Source organism: Staurois parvus, unplaced genomic scaffold (genome assembly GCF_062004578.1).
Source record: "Staurois parvus isolate SC_StPar_1 unplaced genomic scaffold, SC_StPar_1.0 ptg000432l, whole genome shotgun sequence".
NCBI classification, from domain to species: domain Eukaryota; kingdom Metazoa; phylum Chordata; class Amphibia; order Anura; family Ranidae; genus Staurois; species Staurois parvus.
In genome coordinates, this window is record NW_028318228.1 from 7184933 (window position 1) to 7201793 (window position 16861).

The following is a 16861-nucleotide window of genomic DNA, read 5'->3' on the forward strand; positions in this document are numbered from 1 at the left end:
CACTCGGGATTACACTTCAGCGTTGCTCCGGGATCCCTGTTTCACTTACCTTGTCCTGCTGTCCTACGATGTCCCCCCTGCAGCGTCCCAGGCCATCTCCTCTGGCCGATGCCGGCATCTGTCTTCCGGGTTCCGTTCCCTGCAGGCGTCAGGACGTACGGGGGACAGAATCAGCGGGAAATTCAAAAATTTTAAAAGTGACATTCACTCAATACACTAAAATCACATAGTATAACATTCCTGTATCAAACCATTTCACATACATTTTATCCCGAGTGCTTTGTCCTGTGCGCTGCCTGCATTTTTACTGTTCTTTCTGCCTGGAAACTGAGAAACGTCCATGGCGTCCAAAAAGCGTCCCTTTAGGTCAAACGCGGTTTTAGATCAGCTAGAGAACAGCGATAGTATTATTATTATTATTATTATTATTATTATACAGTATTTATAAAGCGCCAATAGTTCGCTCAGCGCTGAACATTACAAAAGGGAGACAGAACATGTGACAGAACAATACCAATACAATGCAAAACATGAGGGGATCAAGGGCCCTGCTCTTTCGAGCTTACAATCTAGGAGGGAGGGGGTGGTGGCACAGGAGGAGATAGCTGTGGGGGATGGAGTGGTAGGAAGAGTGGAGGAGGTCGGCAAGTTAGCAGGGGGTGGGGTAGGCTTCCCTGAAGAGATGGGTTTTTAGGGTGCGCCTAAAGGAGAGGAGAGTAGGTGATAATCTGATGGGTTGGGGCAGGGAGTTCCAGAGGATGGGTGACACCCTGGAGAAGTCCTGGAGGCGGGCATGGGAGGAGGAGACCAGGGAACTAGAGAGAAGGAGGTCTTGTGAGGAGCGGAGTGTGCGTGCTGGGCGGTACTTGGATATTAGGTCAGTGATGTAGTTTGGGGCAGTATGGTGGACAGCTTTGTACGTCAGCGTTAGGATTTTGAATTTGATCCGTTGCGCAATCGGAAGCCAGTGGAGGGATTGGCAGAGGGGGGTGGCGGAGACAGTGCGGTTGGAAAGGTGAATGAGTCTGGCAGCCGTGTTCAGGATGGACTGAAGAGGGGATAGCCAGCGGCGAGGCAGGCCAGTGAGGAGGGAGTTGCAGTAGTCGAGTCGTGATATGATGAGGGAGTGGATGAGCTGTTTAGTGGTTTCTGGGGTTAGGAACGTGCGGATTTTGGCGATGTTGAGGAGGTGGAGTCTGCATGAGTTTGTTAAAGATTGGACTTGGGGCTGGAAGGATAGGTTGGAGTCCAGAATGACACCCAGTACTCTGGCCTGCAGGGCGGGTTTGATGGTAGCGTTGGATGTGATGGAGAAATCAATGAGGGGTGGTGTCCGGGCTGGGGGGAAGACAAGAAACTCGGTTTTGGAGAGGTTCAATTTAAGGAAGTGGAGCGACATCCAGTCTGATAGTAAATTAGAACCACTTGCAGAATTGAGTGATAATGATTCGTGGGGGAAATTCGTCATCAGACACTGAAAACGATTTTGTGACTAAGCTCAGTGATGTGTGAATTTGGCGCTCTATTTCAAATTTCAGATTTATTGGTTTGATTATATTATTGAATTAAATTTATTATATTATTATTTTTTATGATTATTATATTATAATTTATGGTTTCGTGTTTCAAGTTTTATCATACCCAGGATGTTTACTAGACTTAACATATTTCCATGCAAAAAAAGTACCGCTTTGAGCACAGAAATATTGACATAATCATACCACTAGGGAGGTTAAAAAAAAAGTAAGGAACCGAACAGGTGTACGAAGTCAAATAACTCAGCGAACATAGCTCAGAGGAACTGTGCCTCCACGTGCATTTAATGGCATTGACTCTGGGGGTCCCTCACTCTCCTGTATGTGTCTTTGTCCGATATTCTTATGGTAGACATTGAAGTGACTCTTTCTGTTCTTCTAAAACTTTCACCTAGTTCATATTTCAACAATGGCACTATCTGCAAGGAGTTTGCATGTTCTCCCTGTGCCTGCATGGGTTTCCTCCAGGCACTATGGCTTCCTTCTCCACTCCAAAGACATGCTGGTAGGTTAATTGACTCCTGTCTAAATTGGCCCTAGTATGTGTATGAATGAATGTGAATTAGGGACCTTAGATTGTACACCCCTTGAGGGCAAGGACTGATGTGAATGTATAATAAATATATAAATCCCTGCATAAATTGACAGTGCTATATAAATACCTATAATACATAACAAATAAAACTTTTGCATAGGACTAGCACATACCTCCTAAGTGCACACCCTGAGCTCAGTAATGTTTTATCTAGTGGCAGGGATAATGGCACTTTTACCCCACATATGCCGTATTCAAGTGTGTTTGAGAGCCCTGCTTCTACTTTGTGAAATGCACAGGACAATATGGCCACTCCCAAGGAGCACAGGCAGACACATCCATGGTGCAGTAGAGTGATACCAAGCTAAATTGGGTTATACACTAGTAGATTTTTGAACAAACTTTCATGCAAACATTTGTACAAAATTCCTTTGTACATTTGATGAGTGGATAAATGTTGTTCAAAAGCACTTACATTTTTTTTTTTTTTTTTGCATTTACCAATCTGTAATATAATAAAAATAATTTCCTGAATGATATCCATATACACTATTCGAAAAAATGTCAATCTTTCTCCTTTTGAATTTTCTTGTTCCTGTGGTCAAAAATGAACATCGATCTGACCGCACTAGTGACTAGAAGATCAAACGAACGTTCTTCAAATTGACATTTTTAACAGAATTCTAGTGTAGTTTTTCTTGACCAGGATTCAGTGGAAACCTGGGGTTCCCCCAAAGGCTGCCTGCGATTCTTTGAACTGCAACTGATTTCTAATTGATAAGTAACCACAGGCACTAATCATTTTTTTTAGCTATCTGTAAAGCCTTGTTCACACTACACATAGCGGCAACTTGTTTTCCCACTCACGATTTTGTTGGCACGATTCTCACTCAGAAATGCATGTCGCACATAGGGAGGCCATTCAGTTGAATGGGCTGCCCTATGCGTGATTTTCTCTCCAAAGAAGCTCCGCAATCTAATCATGGCCCTGAGCCAGGAGTGATTTTGCACTTCTCACGTTTTGTTGCTCGACAATTGCTGCAAAATCGCACAGCATTTGGGGTGCCATTCAAATTGATTGGCACTCAAATGGGCGTTGCACGTTTGGGAAACGCAAGCAGAGTCACTGCAATTCTGATCAAATCTCCCATATGTAAACAGGGCCTTAGAGGGGAATTATTCCTACTGGCCACAAATGTCCGTCCCTGTTAACATATTGCCTATTTGGAATTGTGGGCAGAATTGCTGCGATTCTGCCCACAATTCAAAATCACTACGAAAGACGCGTCACGCTTGAATGAAACCGCATAAGTTCCTGTTATGCATGAACAAGGCATTGTGTGAGAATCATGGCAAAACACGTGGAAAATTGCTCCTGGCTCAGGGCCAAAATTTCAAGTGCGCTGTGCGCAACAGGCCTCTTCATGTGAGAACCGTGAGCGGGAACGCAAGTTTCTGCTACATGTAGTATGAATCAGGCCTTAGGAGCATATTTCCGATTGATCATCACACTAATACCTTGAGAGCTGGAAGATGTAGTAATAATTAGAAAGGGTTCTCTGAGATCAGAAAGGTATTTCAAGGGTTCCTCTGTATTAAAAAAGGCTGTTCTAGAGCAAGAATGATCAACCTTTTGTATAGTGAGTTCCAGAGGAGTGATTTTGGTAACCAATCACGAGCCACAATAAAGTGATTCAGAATTTAGATTTTTTTTTTTTTTTTTTTTATTATTATTATTATTTTGAATAGCATAATGAACATTTTCCTCCTGAAGCCGCTGAATGCCTTTGGGAGGGAGAGGAGGAGAAGCCGGCTTTCAGCAGGAAAATGGAGAGGATCTGTTCCTATATATGCCGCCCCTGCTTTCCAAGTGTAAAACACAATGTGACAGGTGGGCTACACCGGCTCCCTGGAAAATGGGGTGGGGTCACCATTGTGACCCCTAACACTACACCAGTGGTTGTGGTGGGGTGGGGAGGGGGGCTGGTAAAAACGCGTCTCAACTATGGGATTTTCCCACCCCAAAAAGTGCGTATGTTATGGGCCCTTACTCTCCTGAGTCCCCTTAAAGGCAGCTTTCACACTGATGCCCTGCTGTTTCCCTGCATCGGGGTGCAGCACAATGTATCTGGCGATTTTCCTGCGGGTTAGCTGCACCTTGCCATACACTTCTATTGTATCTTGCAGGTATGGTGCACTTTCCGGAAGTGCGCCCAAAACTCCTGAATTCAGTGTGAAAGCAGCCCAGTAACCTTTTTTTTTTTTTTTTTAAAGTGCTAATATGCCCATTGCAATGGGATGTTTAAAAAACTGACCTTTTGCTCCTCCAACTTCTGCTGGCATCGCTCTCCAGGCTACTAGAAAGGTCCCAGGCAATGTGCACTTGGTATCCCCCAAGCTTGGGACAGGAGTCGGTGATTCGAAGGAAGCATCGGCTTATGCGACTCCTGCTCCCTCTGCTGCTGGTGCCGGCTCCATGCACTCTGATATTCTGGGATGGGTCGGCAAGCTGTTATCTGGGCTTGCTGACCCACCATCCCAGACCATGAGGCCGTGAGCCCCTGAGCCATGGGTTGAGCACCCCTTTTCTAGCGTATAGCCAGCTTAAGAATTAGAGAAAAATTTAGTGTGCTGCATTTGGTTGAATGGTTGACAGTTGCTTTAATTTTGGATTTCAAGTCTACTTCAAATATATCATCTGTTTTTTTCAGACAATATAATAAACATGAAGAGAATAAATACAATATTCATTTAGTTCTGGGCAGTAGTAACAATAGCACAATACATTTCAATATTCATTTTATTACAGAAGTTCAGGGCGCTGTGATTCAATCTCCCACTCAGGTCATTGAGTACATAAGATCATGTCCGCTCTGTAAGCGGTCCCAATTAGTCTGGCCTCTGACTCCTATGTGCAAAGCTTTCTGAGTAATTTGCTGTGACTGCGTGATGTTACTCTGAATCCAAATGTCACATTACCATATTATGTATACAGTGCAGGACTTGTAGAAATGTGATGCTGCCCATGCTTCTGGATTACAGTGGCACTTTACAGAATGTTTTCATTGTAATTGTATATAGGGGTCATATGAGTTGAGTTGCAGGTAGGATCTGGCGTAAAAATCACAGAGCAGCCCAGAGAGCCACAGGTGGTATGTACAGCTCCCCATACAGGTATATGGCTGTGTCCGCATTTGTAAACGCAGATGTTTTTTTTTGCATCAGCATTTACCCATGCATGCCAAAAAAAATGGCCTATACAGGAGTACAAACCCGTACAACCATTCACTTCTATGGGTGTCTGTACACACCACCTGCAACTTGCTGGCAGTTGGAAAGTGTTGGGATTTCTTTGCCAGACCCTGTGAATGAGGCCTTATCGCTGTAACCATCTCTACCATAAGATATAAAAATATATCAGTGAAAATGTGTTTTTATATAATTTATCCAAAATATAAAATAAAATATAACTCGTGAATTCAATCCCTAAATATATCATCCAATATTCATCTTAATCCCTCAATGTCTTTATGAAAAAAATAAATAGTCCACTCCAAAATTAAAGTCCAAAACAAAAATCCACTCAAAAAAGATCAGGCCAATTCTTCCACCGAATCCACCTCAAAAAAAGGAAATTCATATAGTGCATTACCTTTTATAAAATAAAATTATCAGCTTCATATACATTATATAGTGAATCAGTGAAAAACCAGTGAAAAAAAACGTGAACAAACAGTGAAAAATAAGTGTATATAACACTCTTTAGTGCCACACCAAAACCAATTCAAACTGGTGTACACTTCTATTTGCAGTAAGGGTACCCTAAGGGTACCCTTACTGCAAATAGAAGTGTACACCAGTTTGAATTGGTTTTGGTGTGGCACTAAAGAGTGTTATATACACTTATTTTTCACTGTTTGTTCACGTTTTTTTCACTGGTTTTTCACTGATTCACTATATAATTTATATGAAGCTGATAATTTTATTTTATAAAAGGTAATGCACTATATGAATTTCCTTTTTTTGAGGTGGATTCGGTGGAAGAATGGCCTGATCTTTTTTGAGTGGATTTTTGTTTTGGACTTTAATTTTGGAGTGGACTATTTATTTTTTTCATAAAGACATTGAGGGATTAAGATGAATATTGGATGATATATTTAGGGATTGAATTCACGAGTTATATTTTATTTTATATTTTGGATAAATTATATAAAAACACATTTTCACTGATATAATTTTGTATACCTTTAGGGAAGGGTGTTGATTTGTGTTGTGGGGGAGTCTCAATAGTTGGAGGTGGTTATTGTATAAAGATATAAAAATAACCTACAGAACAACCAGAATTTAAAGAGCAACTCCACTTTTGATGAAGTTTTTTGTATGGATAAATTTTATTAGGACGATATGATCAGATGCATCAAAGGTATAAAAATAGCATGCAGTATACACAGGACTAACCGTCCGGTTTTAAAAGATGGCCGTCGGAGCTCCACGTTGCTCCGGCGGCGTGACGTCACTGCGTGATATGGCTCCTCCTGACACGTATCGTGCTCAAGCATGTCTTCAGAGGGGGGTCCAGTTCCTGACCCCCTCCTTCTGATGATATCTGGATTATTAACATAAGGCTCATTATACATGCGCGTGCGGTGAGTGCGCATTACTTACATCAATATTGCACTGACGCCGGGTCCAGAGTTACCAGAGCACAAGAGTCCATTTTTACTGTTTTATATACCATTGGAACTATTTTACCCATATTTTATCCATAATCCATATTTCATTTATTCATATTGGATACAATTTATATATTGATTTTACTGATTTATCATTATTATTGCCATTACTATTTTAGCGCTGCACCTTTCTGTATATTACCTTAATACATTAATTAGCTGAGACAATCACAGCCAGTGAGCCAATGAGGAGAGAGAGGGGGTGGGGGTCAAGCCACAGCTCTGTGTGTAAATAGACATGCAAAGCAGCGGCTCAGGAGCACCCATAGCAAACATCTTGCTCTGAGGGCACTCGGCAGGAGGGAGGAACCAGGAGCACTGGTGGGGGACCCGAGAAGAGGAGGATCGCAGGTACGTTTTAACATGTTTGGGGGGTTTTTTAATTGCCTTTTAATATTACTTTAAGATCGAGCACAAGTTGTTCTATAGATTACACCACAGGCAGCCATTCTTCCTTTAGAGAGTAATTGGTCTCCATCCATAGCGCTTAAAGTGGAACTATAGGCAGATCTGCCCCTGCTATAATCTTCCTTTCATGGTGGGTTATTGGAGCCGACAGAGCTGTGACAAGCTCTCGTGAAGAGTGCCTGACTATGCCAGCCTTTCCACCCAGCTCCTCCATTCATAAAAGCCGTTACTATAGCTTCTATGAGTGAAACGTGATCTGTGAATGGAGGACAGGCGTATGATTGAAGGTCTGCCTCCTCCAGTCATAGAGCATATTTCATTTATAGAAGCTGTTGTGATGGCGTTTTTGAATGGAGGAGAGGGGCAGAAAGGGTGGGTGTAGACAGGCACTTTTAATGAGAGCCCGTGACAGATCCATTGGCTCCATTAATTCCTGCCACATCAGAAAATTGTGGAGGGTTGGAGGAAGAGCAGTTCAACTAAAGGATGAGATAATAGCAAAAGAGACACGTTACATCAGTGGTGAGCAATGTCCCTTGTGCTGATTTTGTTTGTTTCATTTTTTTATGAGTAAACTTTTTGAGTAAAATTTAACATCGTGTTTTACAAATTTGTGTTTCAGGATCGCATGCAAAATTGCATCCCTTCCTGACAGGCACAGAAAGTCTGTCCTTCAGCAGACGCATGGCAGTGCCATTAATTGTTAATGTCATCTCCAGACATCTGCTAATGCGCATGTAGGCAAGTGCCTACCGTTAGTTTTAGCCAGTTTGCTGTCCCGGCTGGGAGGGAGGTAATTGTTGTGCTGCACTGCCCGGGCTGGCTTTTTGGTTCTGGCTTCCTGATCCTGCGGCATCTAAAAGGGACTGGGGTCCGGATCCCAAGGTCAAAGGGATTGGAGGGGCTTGGACCCGCAGCTGCAGTCACCTGACTTATTGTCGAGGCCTGTGTCTTGTATCACGTCAACATGTAGGGGAACTGCTGGAACCTGTAGACCGCCCTGAAGACTCCAGTTCTGGAGATCCACTACAATGGTCTTTCCTTGTCATGTACTTCACCTGTACAGGAACACTGGGACAGCCAAGCCTACGTTATAGACTGTTGCCTTTGGTTGATTGTAATGCCAAAGTTATTTCATGATGAGCATGACACAGTAAAGGTACCCCATGAGCATAGCAAGTGACCCACTCTGGGAGGGTGGGGTTAGTCCTCTTGTGTGACCCCACAACTTGGCACTCAATGATCGGAACATGGAGGAAAGTCCACTTACATCTCTACCCACATGATTCAACCCCCCCCTTAAACACGCACACAGCAGCCTACATTTTGGTGCCGGACATGTGGTTACCCCTACTTCATAGACCTGAAGACCACCTCTACAGAGACCATGGCAATAGTTGGCTAGTTAAAACTTGTTCACACTTCCCCAGAAATATCTACCCCCGCCAGCCTACATGCACAAAACTGTATGGTGTCATAGCTTTTTTTAAAATAAATAGGCTGCCCTACCTTCGACATGCGAGAACACACTGAAAACGCAGGAAGGGAGATCACAAGCAATAATAGAGACTTTTGTAGGTTTTTTTGGGGGTGACAACTTTCAATCGCTCACTCATGCTATAGTACAGGGGTATTGAATATAAATTTAAGGAGGTCCAGTTGCCAAAATTCTTTGAGTCCAAAGTTTGTGCTATCGGAGTGCCCCCTTACATTAGGTGCCCCATCAAAGTGCCCCTTTAAATCAGGTGTGCCCATCAAAAGGAGGAAAGAAAAAACAGAGGGCGCACAGGCCTAGTGCATTACCATAAAAAATGTTTAATAAAAAATAAAGTATGTGTTGTACTCACAAACGACAATATAGTCAAGGCACATCATAAAGAACAGCTGGGTCAACACCGCGCTGAGTAACAGTCCGCAATAGGGAGTATAGACATCCAAAAGGCTGACGCGTTTTGAGGACTTCTGTGCCCATCAAAATACCGCTTTACATCAGGTATGCAATTCAGAGTATTCATATGCATCAGTTGTGACCCATCAAGCGTGCACCTATAGGTTGGTAGAATCCATCAGTTAACAGTGTACATGACGCATATGTCCCTTCTACCAGGAAGGCAAGGGGTGGGAGCTGGGAGAAGAAGCATAATGCAGGGGTCAGAAGCTGGGCAAAGAAGCTTGCTGCAGGGAGCATGGCACACATGGGATGTCATTGGTTGCTAGGAAGTTGGTGGTCCTAGCAGCTAACGACTGCTATGCAGTGGGGATCTGGCTGCAGACTGGCGGGCTGAAGATCCAGACTGGAGTGTCACTCGGTCCGTGTCCAGACCATGGTCTGCCATTTAATGAAGGCTGCTATAGTAAAAGTACACAGTTTAGAGACATAACACGCAGCTCGGAAACTAAGAATAGTTCACAATACCCCTGTGTGGTTTTAGCCCTACACTTTCTTTTATAAACATCTGTAAGTTGTTTTTTTTATAGATGGCTTTATACTTCTTTATCCATTTAAGAACACTAGCTGTTGCATGTATGTACATTTTTTTTAAATGCAATGTATGTATTTACTGTATGAAAAAAAAGAAAATCCTGCTTGCTTTGTAATCCTAAACCCGAGGGTTGGCTGGGGAATCCTCTGTTTTCTTTACCTTACCACTGTATGTGCGTGTGCACCCCCCTCCCCTCCTCTTTCCATTCCAAGGTCTCCGCTTAGATGGAAGAACAGTGGCTAAAAGCTCTACGGAAAGCTCTGTCTCCCATGAGAGGGGATACAGGGAGTGTGGATGCTGCAGGGAGGGGGAGGAAAGGGTGGAACAGTCAGAATACAGGAAACCATGTGGCAGGGTCACTTCATGGGCCCCAGCTGATGTGAATGAGAGCATTGACAGAAGCAAATTAGACTGGTAGAGTCCTGTCACGAAAATGACAGCGAGAAATACACAGGTCCTCTGTTCCTTTTTGTAAAAATGTTTCTTCTGCTAGTTCGAGGCTCGTCTGCTCTCGTGTTCAGGAAGACTTGTAGATTTCCTCTTTCATGCATGTGAATCATTGTTTCCCCGTATAGGGAAGCTGGCTGCTCACTTCTTCTTTGGCTTTTGTGGGAATTTTTTATTTCAGTTTTATGTCAGAAAGATACATTTAGACTGTTTTTCAGAGTACAGAAGACATTGCAAAGGATCACAAACACTTTGGAGTCTACCATTGGTTGCAGCGGTTCTTTTCTTCCCTTCTTGGTGCTCACAAGTGATTATCTGTAATGTCTGTTATGGAAATATGATTCAGATCTTAATGAACCTCAGGGCAGAGTGGAAAAGACGAAACGATGACGTCCACAAAGGAGTGGCTTTTCTTCTCTTCTTGTGAGATGTGATTGGAAATAATGCACATTTGAATAAAAAAAAGGGGGCTCTCTTTTTCGGCTGGAATATGGTAAAGCTTTTAGAAGGCTTCTGCAGCAGTTGTCTCAGATTTCACTTCTTAAAACAGGTCTTACCCTGGATGTGAAAAAACGCCTTCAGTGGATTTTCCTCTTCGTTTCTTTGCATGCCTACGAGTGAGATGTTGAAGTCACGTCTAGACAATAACTTGTGTTCTCTTCTTTCGTTGGGGTTTACGGCAATTCTAGAGTTTGTTTGTACGTTGGTGGAACGGAGGTGTTTGTCTTCAGAGCTGCCGTAGTTTATTTGCCTTGTTTTTTCAGTTGTGCATTGCTTGTTATCTCAGTGGAGAGAAAATGCTTGCTCCAGTCCAGTGGTGGAAATGTTTTTCCTGTCGGGGAAAGCAGTGATGTTGTGGCTCTTGACTTTCGGGAGGTAGGAGTGCTTGGAGCAACAGTCTCTTCTCACATGTGTAGTCTTCAGTTTGGACTGTCTGGACTTTCTCTGAACACTTTCTTTGAGAGTCAGGAGAATGTACGAGAGGCACAAAAGACGATACAGCCTGTGCGACATCTCCAAAGTCGACAGAACTGTTGATGTGGTGCTTATTAAGGTAACTCAAAAAGATTTTGTGTTCTTCTAAGTATTTCTGTGCTAAAGTTTTTTTTTTTTTTTTTTTTTTTTTTTATGCTTTTTTTCTCAATGACATTGTAAAGATGCTTTTTTTTTTTTTTTGATCGAACTCTTTAAAAGTCTGACCTGAAGCGACAGGCATGAGTTCTCAAGTGCAAACAGGTACCATAATATTCAATTGATTTTTGGCGTTTGGATGTTTTTGTAGATTTAAGCTGCAAAGCACTCAGATGTCAATGCAGTCTTATGGAGAATCTGTTTTGTTTATGACCTGATATGCAACTTTATATTAAGTTGACTGAGAGGCATTTTATTTGTACATTTCTATACCATGGTCTAAATAGACTTTAAACCAATGTGTAATACCTTACTCTTGGCAACCGAAAATGTTTGTCTGAAAGCCTGATAAAATGGCTGGGAACATATTGAGTAAGAATAAGTGTCTGGTAGAACTGTTCATTAAAAAATATGAAAACCCAACAGCTCGTTCTCCCGATATGTGACTGCTATACCATGTACCATTATGCGTTTTTGATTCATTTTGCATTTTATTCTGCCCAGCAACAAGTTGAAGAAAAAATGCAAAACGCACCGCAAAAAGCACTGCAGAAATGGATCAAACGCAAACTGCATAGGTGGGAACCTAGCCTTAAACTATTCTTATACGTTTCTACAGTTACATCCCAGAGAAAATGATCTCATACATCCCAGGAGTCTTCTGGAAGGGAGGAGGGGTTTTCTCAGCTGAGTACACTCTCCTGCCTTTTGTGCCTGAGCTAAGGCCAGATGGATTCCAGGAATCATCTGCAAAACTCAAGGCGGCCACAGCCAGAAGTGCTAGGGGGAGGGTTTTTTAAAGTAATTTCTTAAAATAAAACATGGAGACCTGGATGGATGGAGGATTTTGCTTTGAATATTAAAAATGAATTAAATCATGTTTTTGGTTTGTGGTGTGCAGATGCAGTGTAGTTCTGTTTTCAAGTGTCACTAAACCCCGGACCCTGCATTCATCATATCTGGTCTCCCACAGTACACAGAACATGGAAGTGCAATTATTTTAGTAAATATAAACCGATAAATACCTTTTCTCTTCAGCAATTAGAGCAGTCTTGTGACAGAACACTGCTTAAAGCTTGTAGGAGGAGTTTTCCTTCTGCTCTGACTGTCCTATGAGGCTGTGTGACCCCTGACCATCTTGACAGTTGTGATCGGCCCTGTGCTGATCACATGCATCCCCCCCCCCCAAAAAAAAAAAAAAACCTCTAGCAATACACACCAAACTGAGCATGTGCAGCTTGCACCCAAAGCTCTGTTCTATCAGCAGATGGATTGGGGACAGTAGAAGAAAGGGAGGTTCAGAGAAGACAGGATCAAACAGCCTTTTTACACAATGCAGAGGATTAACCCTTTAAGTTCTACAGTGGGTATAACAAGCATGCTTTGCTGCATATACAGACTGATTTTACTGTTGTGGGTTTAGTATCACTTTAGGCACCACATTTTATTCCCAGATGACATCATACCGTACACCTAAAGCTTTAATTCACGCATATGCATTAGAGCTGAAATTTGTGTTGAAGTGTCGGGTTCCTCCACACCCGTGGTTGTTTATGCTGGGATAATAGTCCGCTTGTGGAGCTCTGTTTAGTTATGTGGTTAGCTTGTTATTCATTAGCAACCTACACCTCAGCTTTGTTATCTGGACAGGTGACGGGTAGAACTTGTTGCTCTTTTTGGCGTCCTCGTTAATGTTTACTTTTGGACGCTGGGAGAGATGTCCAGCTACCTGCTGTATGTGGAGCTCTGTGCTATAATGGCGGCTTTCCTTGGAAAAATGAAGACCAGAATTATTTGACCTCATTTTATCAGATGTAGACCCGTTTTATAGAAATATCCCGCTATAAAGTTTTCACATTAATGCTGTGATTCATCCTTCGGCTAAATTTAGCAAATCTTGAGACAATCAATTGCAGTCTGGGAATGTTCCAGTCGTAACGGTTTTGGGAGCCTGGCAGTGTTCCTGGCATGGAACATATAGGGCTTTGCTGCAGCGCCAACAGCCTGTCATATAAACCATATGCTCCAGGCATAGGAAAGTCGCTGTCATTTCTGTGGCATCCAGTTAGAAGTGGCTATTACTTTCATTAATCCGGAGATGTTTATTTTTTCTTTGTGCTTTGTCTTTTATTTTGTGCAGAGGTTGCAAGGTGTAATGCCAGCGGTTAAACATAAACTACTTTTGAGATCACGGTAGTGTCGTAGTATTTTGGATACTGTTGCCAATTGCTGCTTTGCACCAGGAGTATGTGCCTTTGTCTTAAAGCAACACTTAAGTATACCTGAGCTCCACAAACTGAAAGCGCTATTTAATTCATTTTTAATATTCAAAGCAAACTTGCCCATCCATACGTGTCTGCATGCTTTATTTTGTTGAGAAGGCCCCCCTAGCATTTCTAGTTGCGGCCATCTTGAGTAAGGGCAGATAATTCATGTACCATTTTGAATTCATATGTGCACAGCCCGGACATGCAGACAGGAGGATGTGCTCAGATGATTAAACTCCTCCCCTTCCTTTCTTCTAGATCAGAGGTCTCCAAACTGTGGCCCACAGGCCAGAAGTGGCCCTTTGCTTGCCTTTATCAAACCCTTGGGCCCTATTCCATTCACCTCCGCAAGAGATTATTCCTGCCACTGACATGGGGAACAATTGCTCTCAGTGACCACTAAGCCTATGGCATTGTTTACTCCCACCAATGCCAGAGCATTTTCTACCCCCCCCCCTCCCCCATCCTCTTTAACATTTGAGGTGGGGGGGGGCTTGTAGGTACCTGGTTTTGACTGATACCCACTCCCACTTCTGATTGAATTGCCTTGGCCCCCTCCTTCCCTCTCAGCCTTCTGGGACATATCACAGGTCCCAGAAGACTGTGGGAGCATTCGCAAAGTGCAGCACGACTCGCACATGCGCAGTGGGAAACCAGCTATGAAGCCACAAGGCTTCACTTCCAGTTTCCCTTAGTTAAGATGCTGGCACCTGGACCTGAAGCCGATTGAAGAATCTACTCAGGTGAGGAAAACGCTGGATCCCTGGACAGGCAGCAACAGTATTTGAAGCGGCTGACTTTAAACTTTTTTTGGGGGGAGACTGGAGAACCACTTTAAGAAGCACAGTTAGGTCTCTTGTACATGGCTCTGAGAGGGCAGTACAGCGTATATTCAGGTGCATTTCTCAGCCCGGAAGTGAAAGGTGGATCATCAGATAACAGACTAGAAGTAAACCTTTCTTGAAAGAGTCATGAGATCAGCTGTTTTTACATGGATGTTGCAGTGCACTAGCATGGGGATGGACTTTCATGGCTGACACCTGTCATACCCAGACTGGGGAGGAGGAACGGAGTCTGGAGTGGCCATTAAAGTGAAACTAAACCCATCAATTTAACGTTTTTTTTAAAAAAATTTACATTCCCGTTATGCCGGAAGCTCGAACTGTCCCATTTGCTTTTGCTCTCGACCAAACTGTCAAATCATCAAATGGCTGGTGCTATAATTGTTCACACGTGCAGCACTATGGCAGTTGCAGATCAGAGGCTAAGATGGCAACTTCCTTGGCTGAAAAGGATCGGAGGGTTTAGTTCTGCTTTAATATAGTGGATTCACCACCAATGTTGTATTTTAATTAGCAACAGTCCTTTTCTCATGATGTGAATCAAGTCTCAAAACAAATGCTGACAAACATTTTTTTTTATCTTTACGCAGTTTAATAAAATACATCTTGTTGCCTTTGTGTGTTTTTTTTTTTTTTTTGTTTTTTTTTTTTAAATCTCCAGCTGGATGTACAGTTTTTTTTTCTGACTGTTTAATTCTTTTTTTTCAGATTAATCGAGAAAACTGCTGTTCACTAACTCCATGTCCACACATGGTTCTTCTGGAATCAAAGCAGACAAGTGAGTCTAAAGGTGAGTTCACGGGTTACACGGGCTGAAACAAGCTCTCCTCTAGTTATTATGTGGTTTGTATTTGTGCATCGCATTCATTGATGAAGTCACATAAGTTTATGAAAACAAGAAGTACAGTATGTGATCTGTGGGGAAGTGTGATGTTTTGTGATTATAAAGGTCTTTAAAGCATTCACTACAATAGATCAGGAACATACATCAAGGGGTTTTCCTTGTTAAGTAGAAAACTCTGTCAGTTGTCTTGTGATCATGACCTGCAAGATTTACTGAAATGGTAACCCCATCCATATACTGTTATCAGCTTGTTAAAAAGCATAACGGTGGATTGATAATGATTCAGAACTCTTTGACCTTTGGGCCCCATTCACACCTAGTGTAGCAGGAACTCACATTTTTTTGCACTTGTTTTTTGCTTGCTTGGGCTGCTTTACACGCAACAAACTCTCCAGAAAAGTCCTTGTATGTCTAAGGCATAGAGCTTCACGCTTTTTTTTTTTAAATTTGACATTTGTTGCTCGCTTTACAGCATGCAAAACTGTGCGTCTGCTAACCACGTTTGGGGTGCCATTAAGCGTTAATGGCACTGCAAGCGCAACTTGCGGGTTTCACACATTTCTCCTGTGTTTGTGCATTTATGCGCGTGTTCCCGGAGCTTTGTGTAGGCTGTAATTCATATGTTATTATTATACAGGATTTATATAGCGCCAACAGTTTGCACAGCACTTTACAAAATGAAGGCAGACATTACAGTTACAGAACAATTTGGTACAAGAGGAAACAAAGGGCCCTGCTCGTTAGAGATTACAGCACGTCTTGAATAAGCGAGTATAAGGGTATAGGGAAATGGCTGCCAGTTTAATGCCAAGTTTCACAGTCCAGAGAATCTTTTGGATGTTACTTGGGTTAAAAAAGACACAAGTCCATCTAGTTCAGGACTGAGGCAAAAATTGCCTATTGCCACAGCTATGTTCTTGGAACGCACAGATCTGAATGTAGCCTCAATTGCTCCTGTATAATCAGAGCAAGTTTTATTGTGCGAGACCTATATACATGTATGCCTGGTGTTAAAGTAACCCTGAACTTTTAGTAGTGTTAACCTTTATAGTAGCTTCCTTCCAACACTACCACTAACCCCCCTTAACCAAGTCTTGCATTTACCTGCTCCTTGTAGACCGGGATTTCTCAACCACAGTTCCATGGAACCCTAGAGTTCCTCCAAAGGTTGCAATTTTTGCCTGTCAGATAAGTTCCCACTGACACCGCTTGTCTTAGTTATCTCTAGAGGGGGAATTCTTCCCAATGACCAAGTATAAGGAGCATTCTTCCCACTGACCATCACACTAATGTATCATGAGTTGTAGATATAGTAATTTTTATCAGGGGTTCCCTGAGACTGGAAAGTTATTTCAAGGGTTCCGCTGTGTTGAAAAGGGTTGAGAGAGTCCGCTCAAAACCCCGGTCATGTTTCCTACCAGCTGGGCTCTATTTCTTTTGTGTATCAGCACTAAAATCTCCAGGTACTCATATGGAATAGCCAATTATTTCATGCCATTGGAGGATGGGTTTCTATAGGAATAAATGGAGAGTGTGGTGGATTTTTGGAGAAGAGGTTGTTCAGCTCTCAGTGGACTGTACATCAAGGACCCCAAAGGATCAGGGACAGGTGAGTGTAAGATTTGGGTTTGAAGGG

The 16861-nt window shown here is 42.6% G+C and overlaps 1 protein-coding gene across 2 annotated transcripts in view; it reads left to right on the forward strand.

Annotated features, from left to right (window-relative positions):
* AKAP13 (A-kinase anchoring protein 13) overlaps nt 1-16861 on the forward strand; it is a 425147-nt gene that overhangs the window by 277397 nt on the left and 130889 nt on the right. For both annotated transcript variants that reach the window (XM_089687654.1, XM_089687655.1), the window contains exon 9: nt 15090-15171. In XM_089687654.1, coding sequence (XP_089543780.1) covers nt 15090-15171 — 82 coding nt within the window. The remainder of the gene's footprint in view (nt 1-15089; nt 15172-16861) is intronic.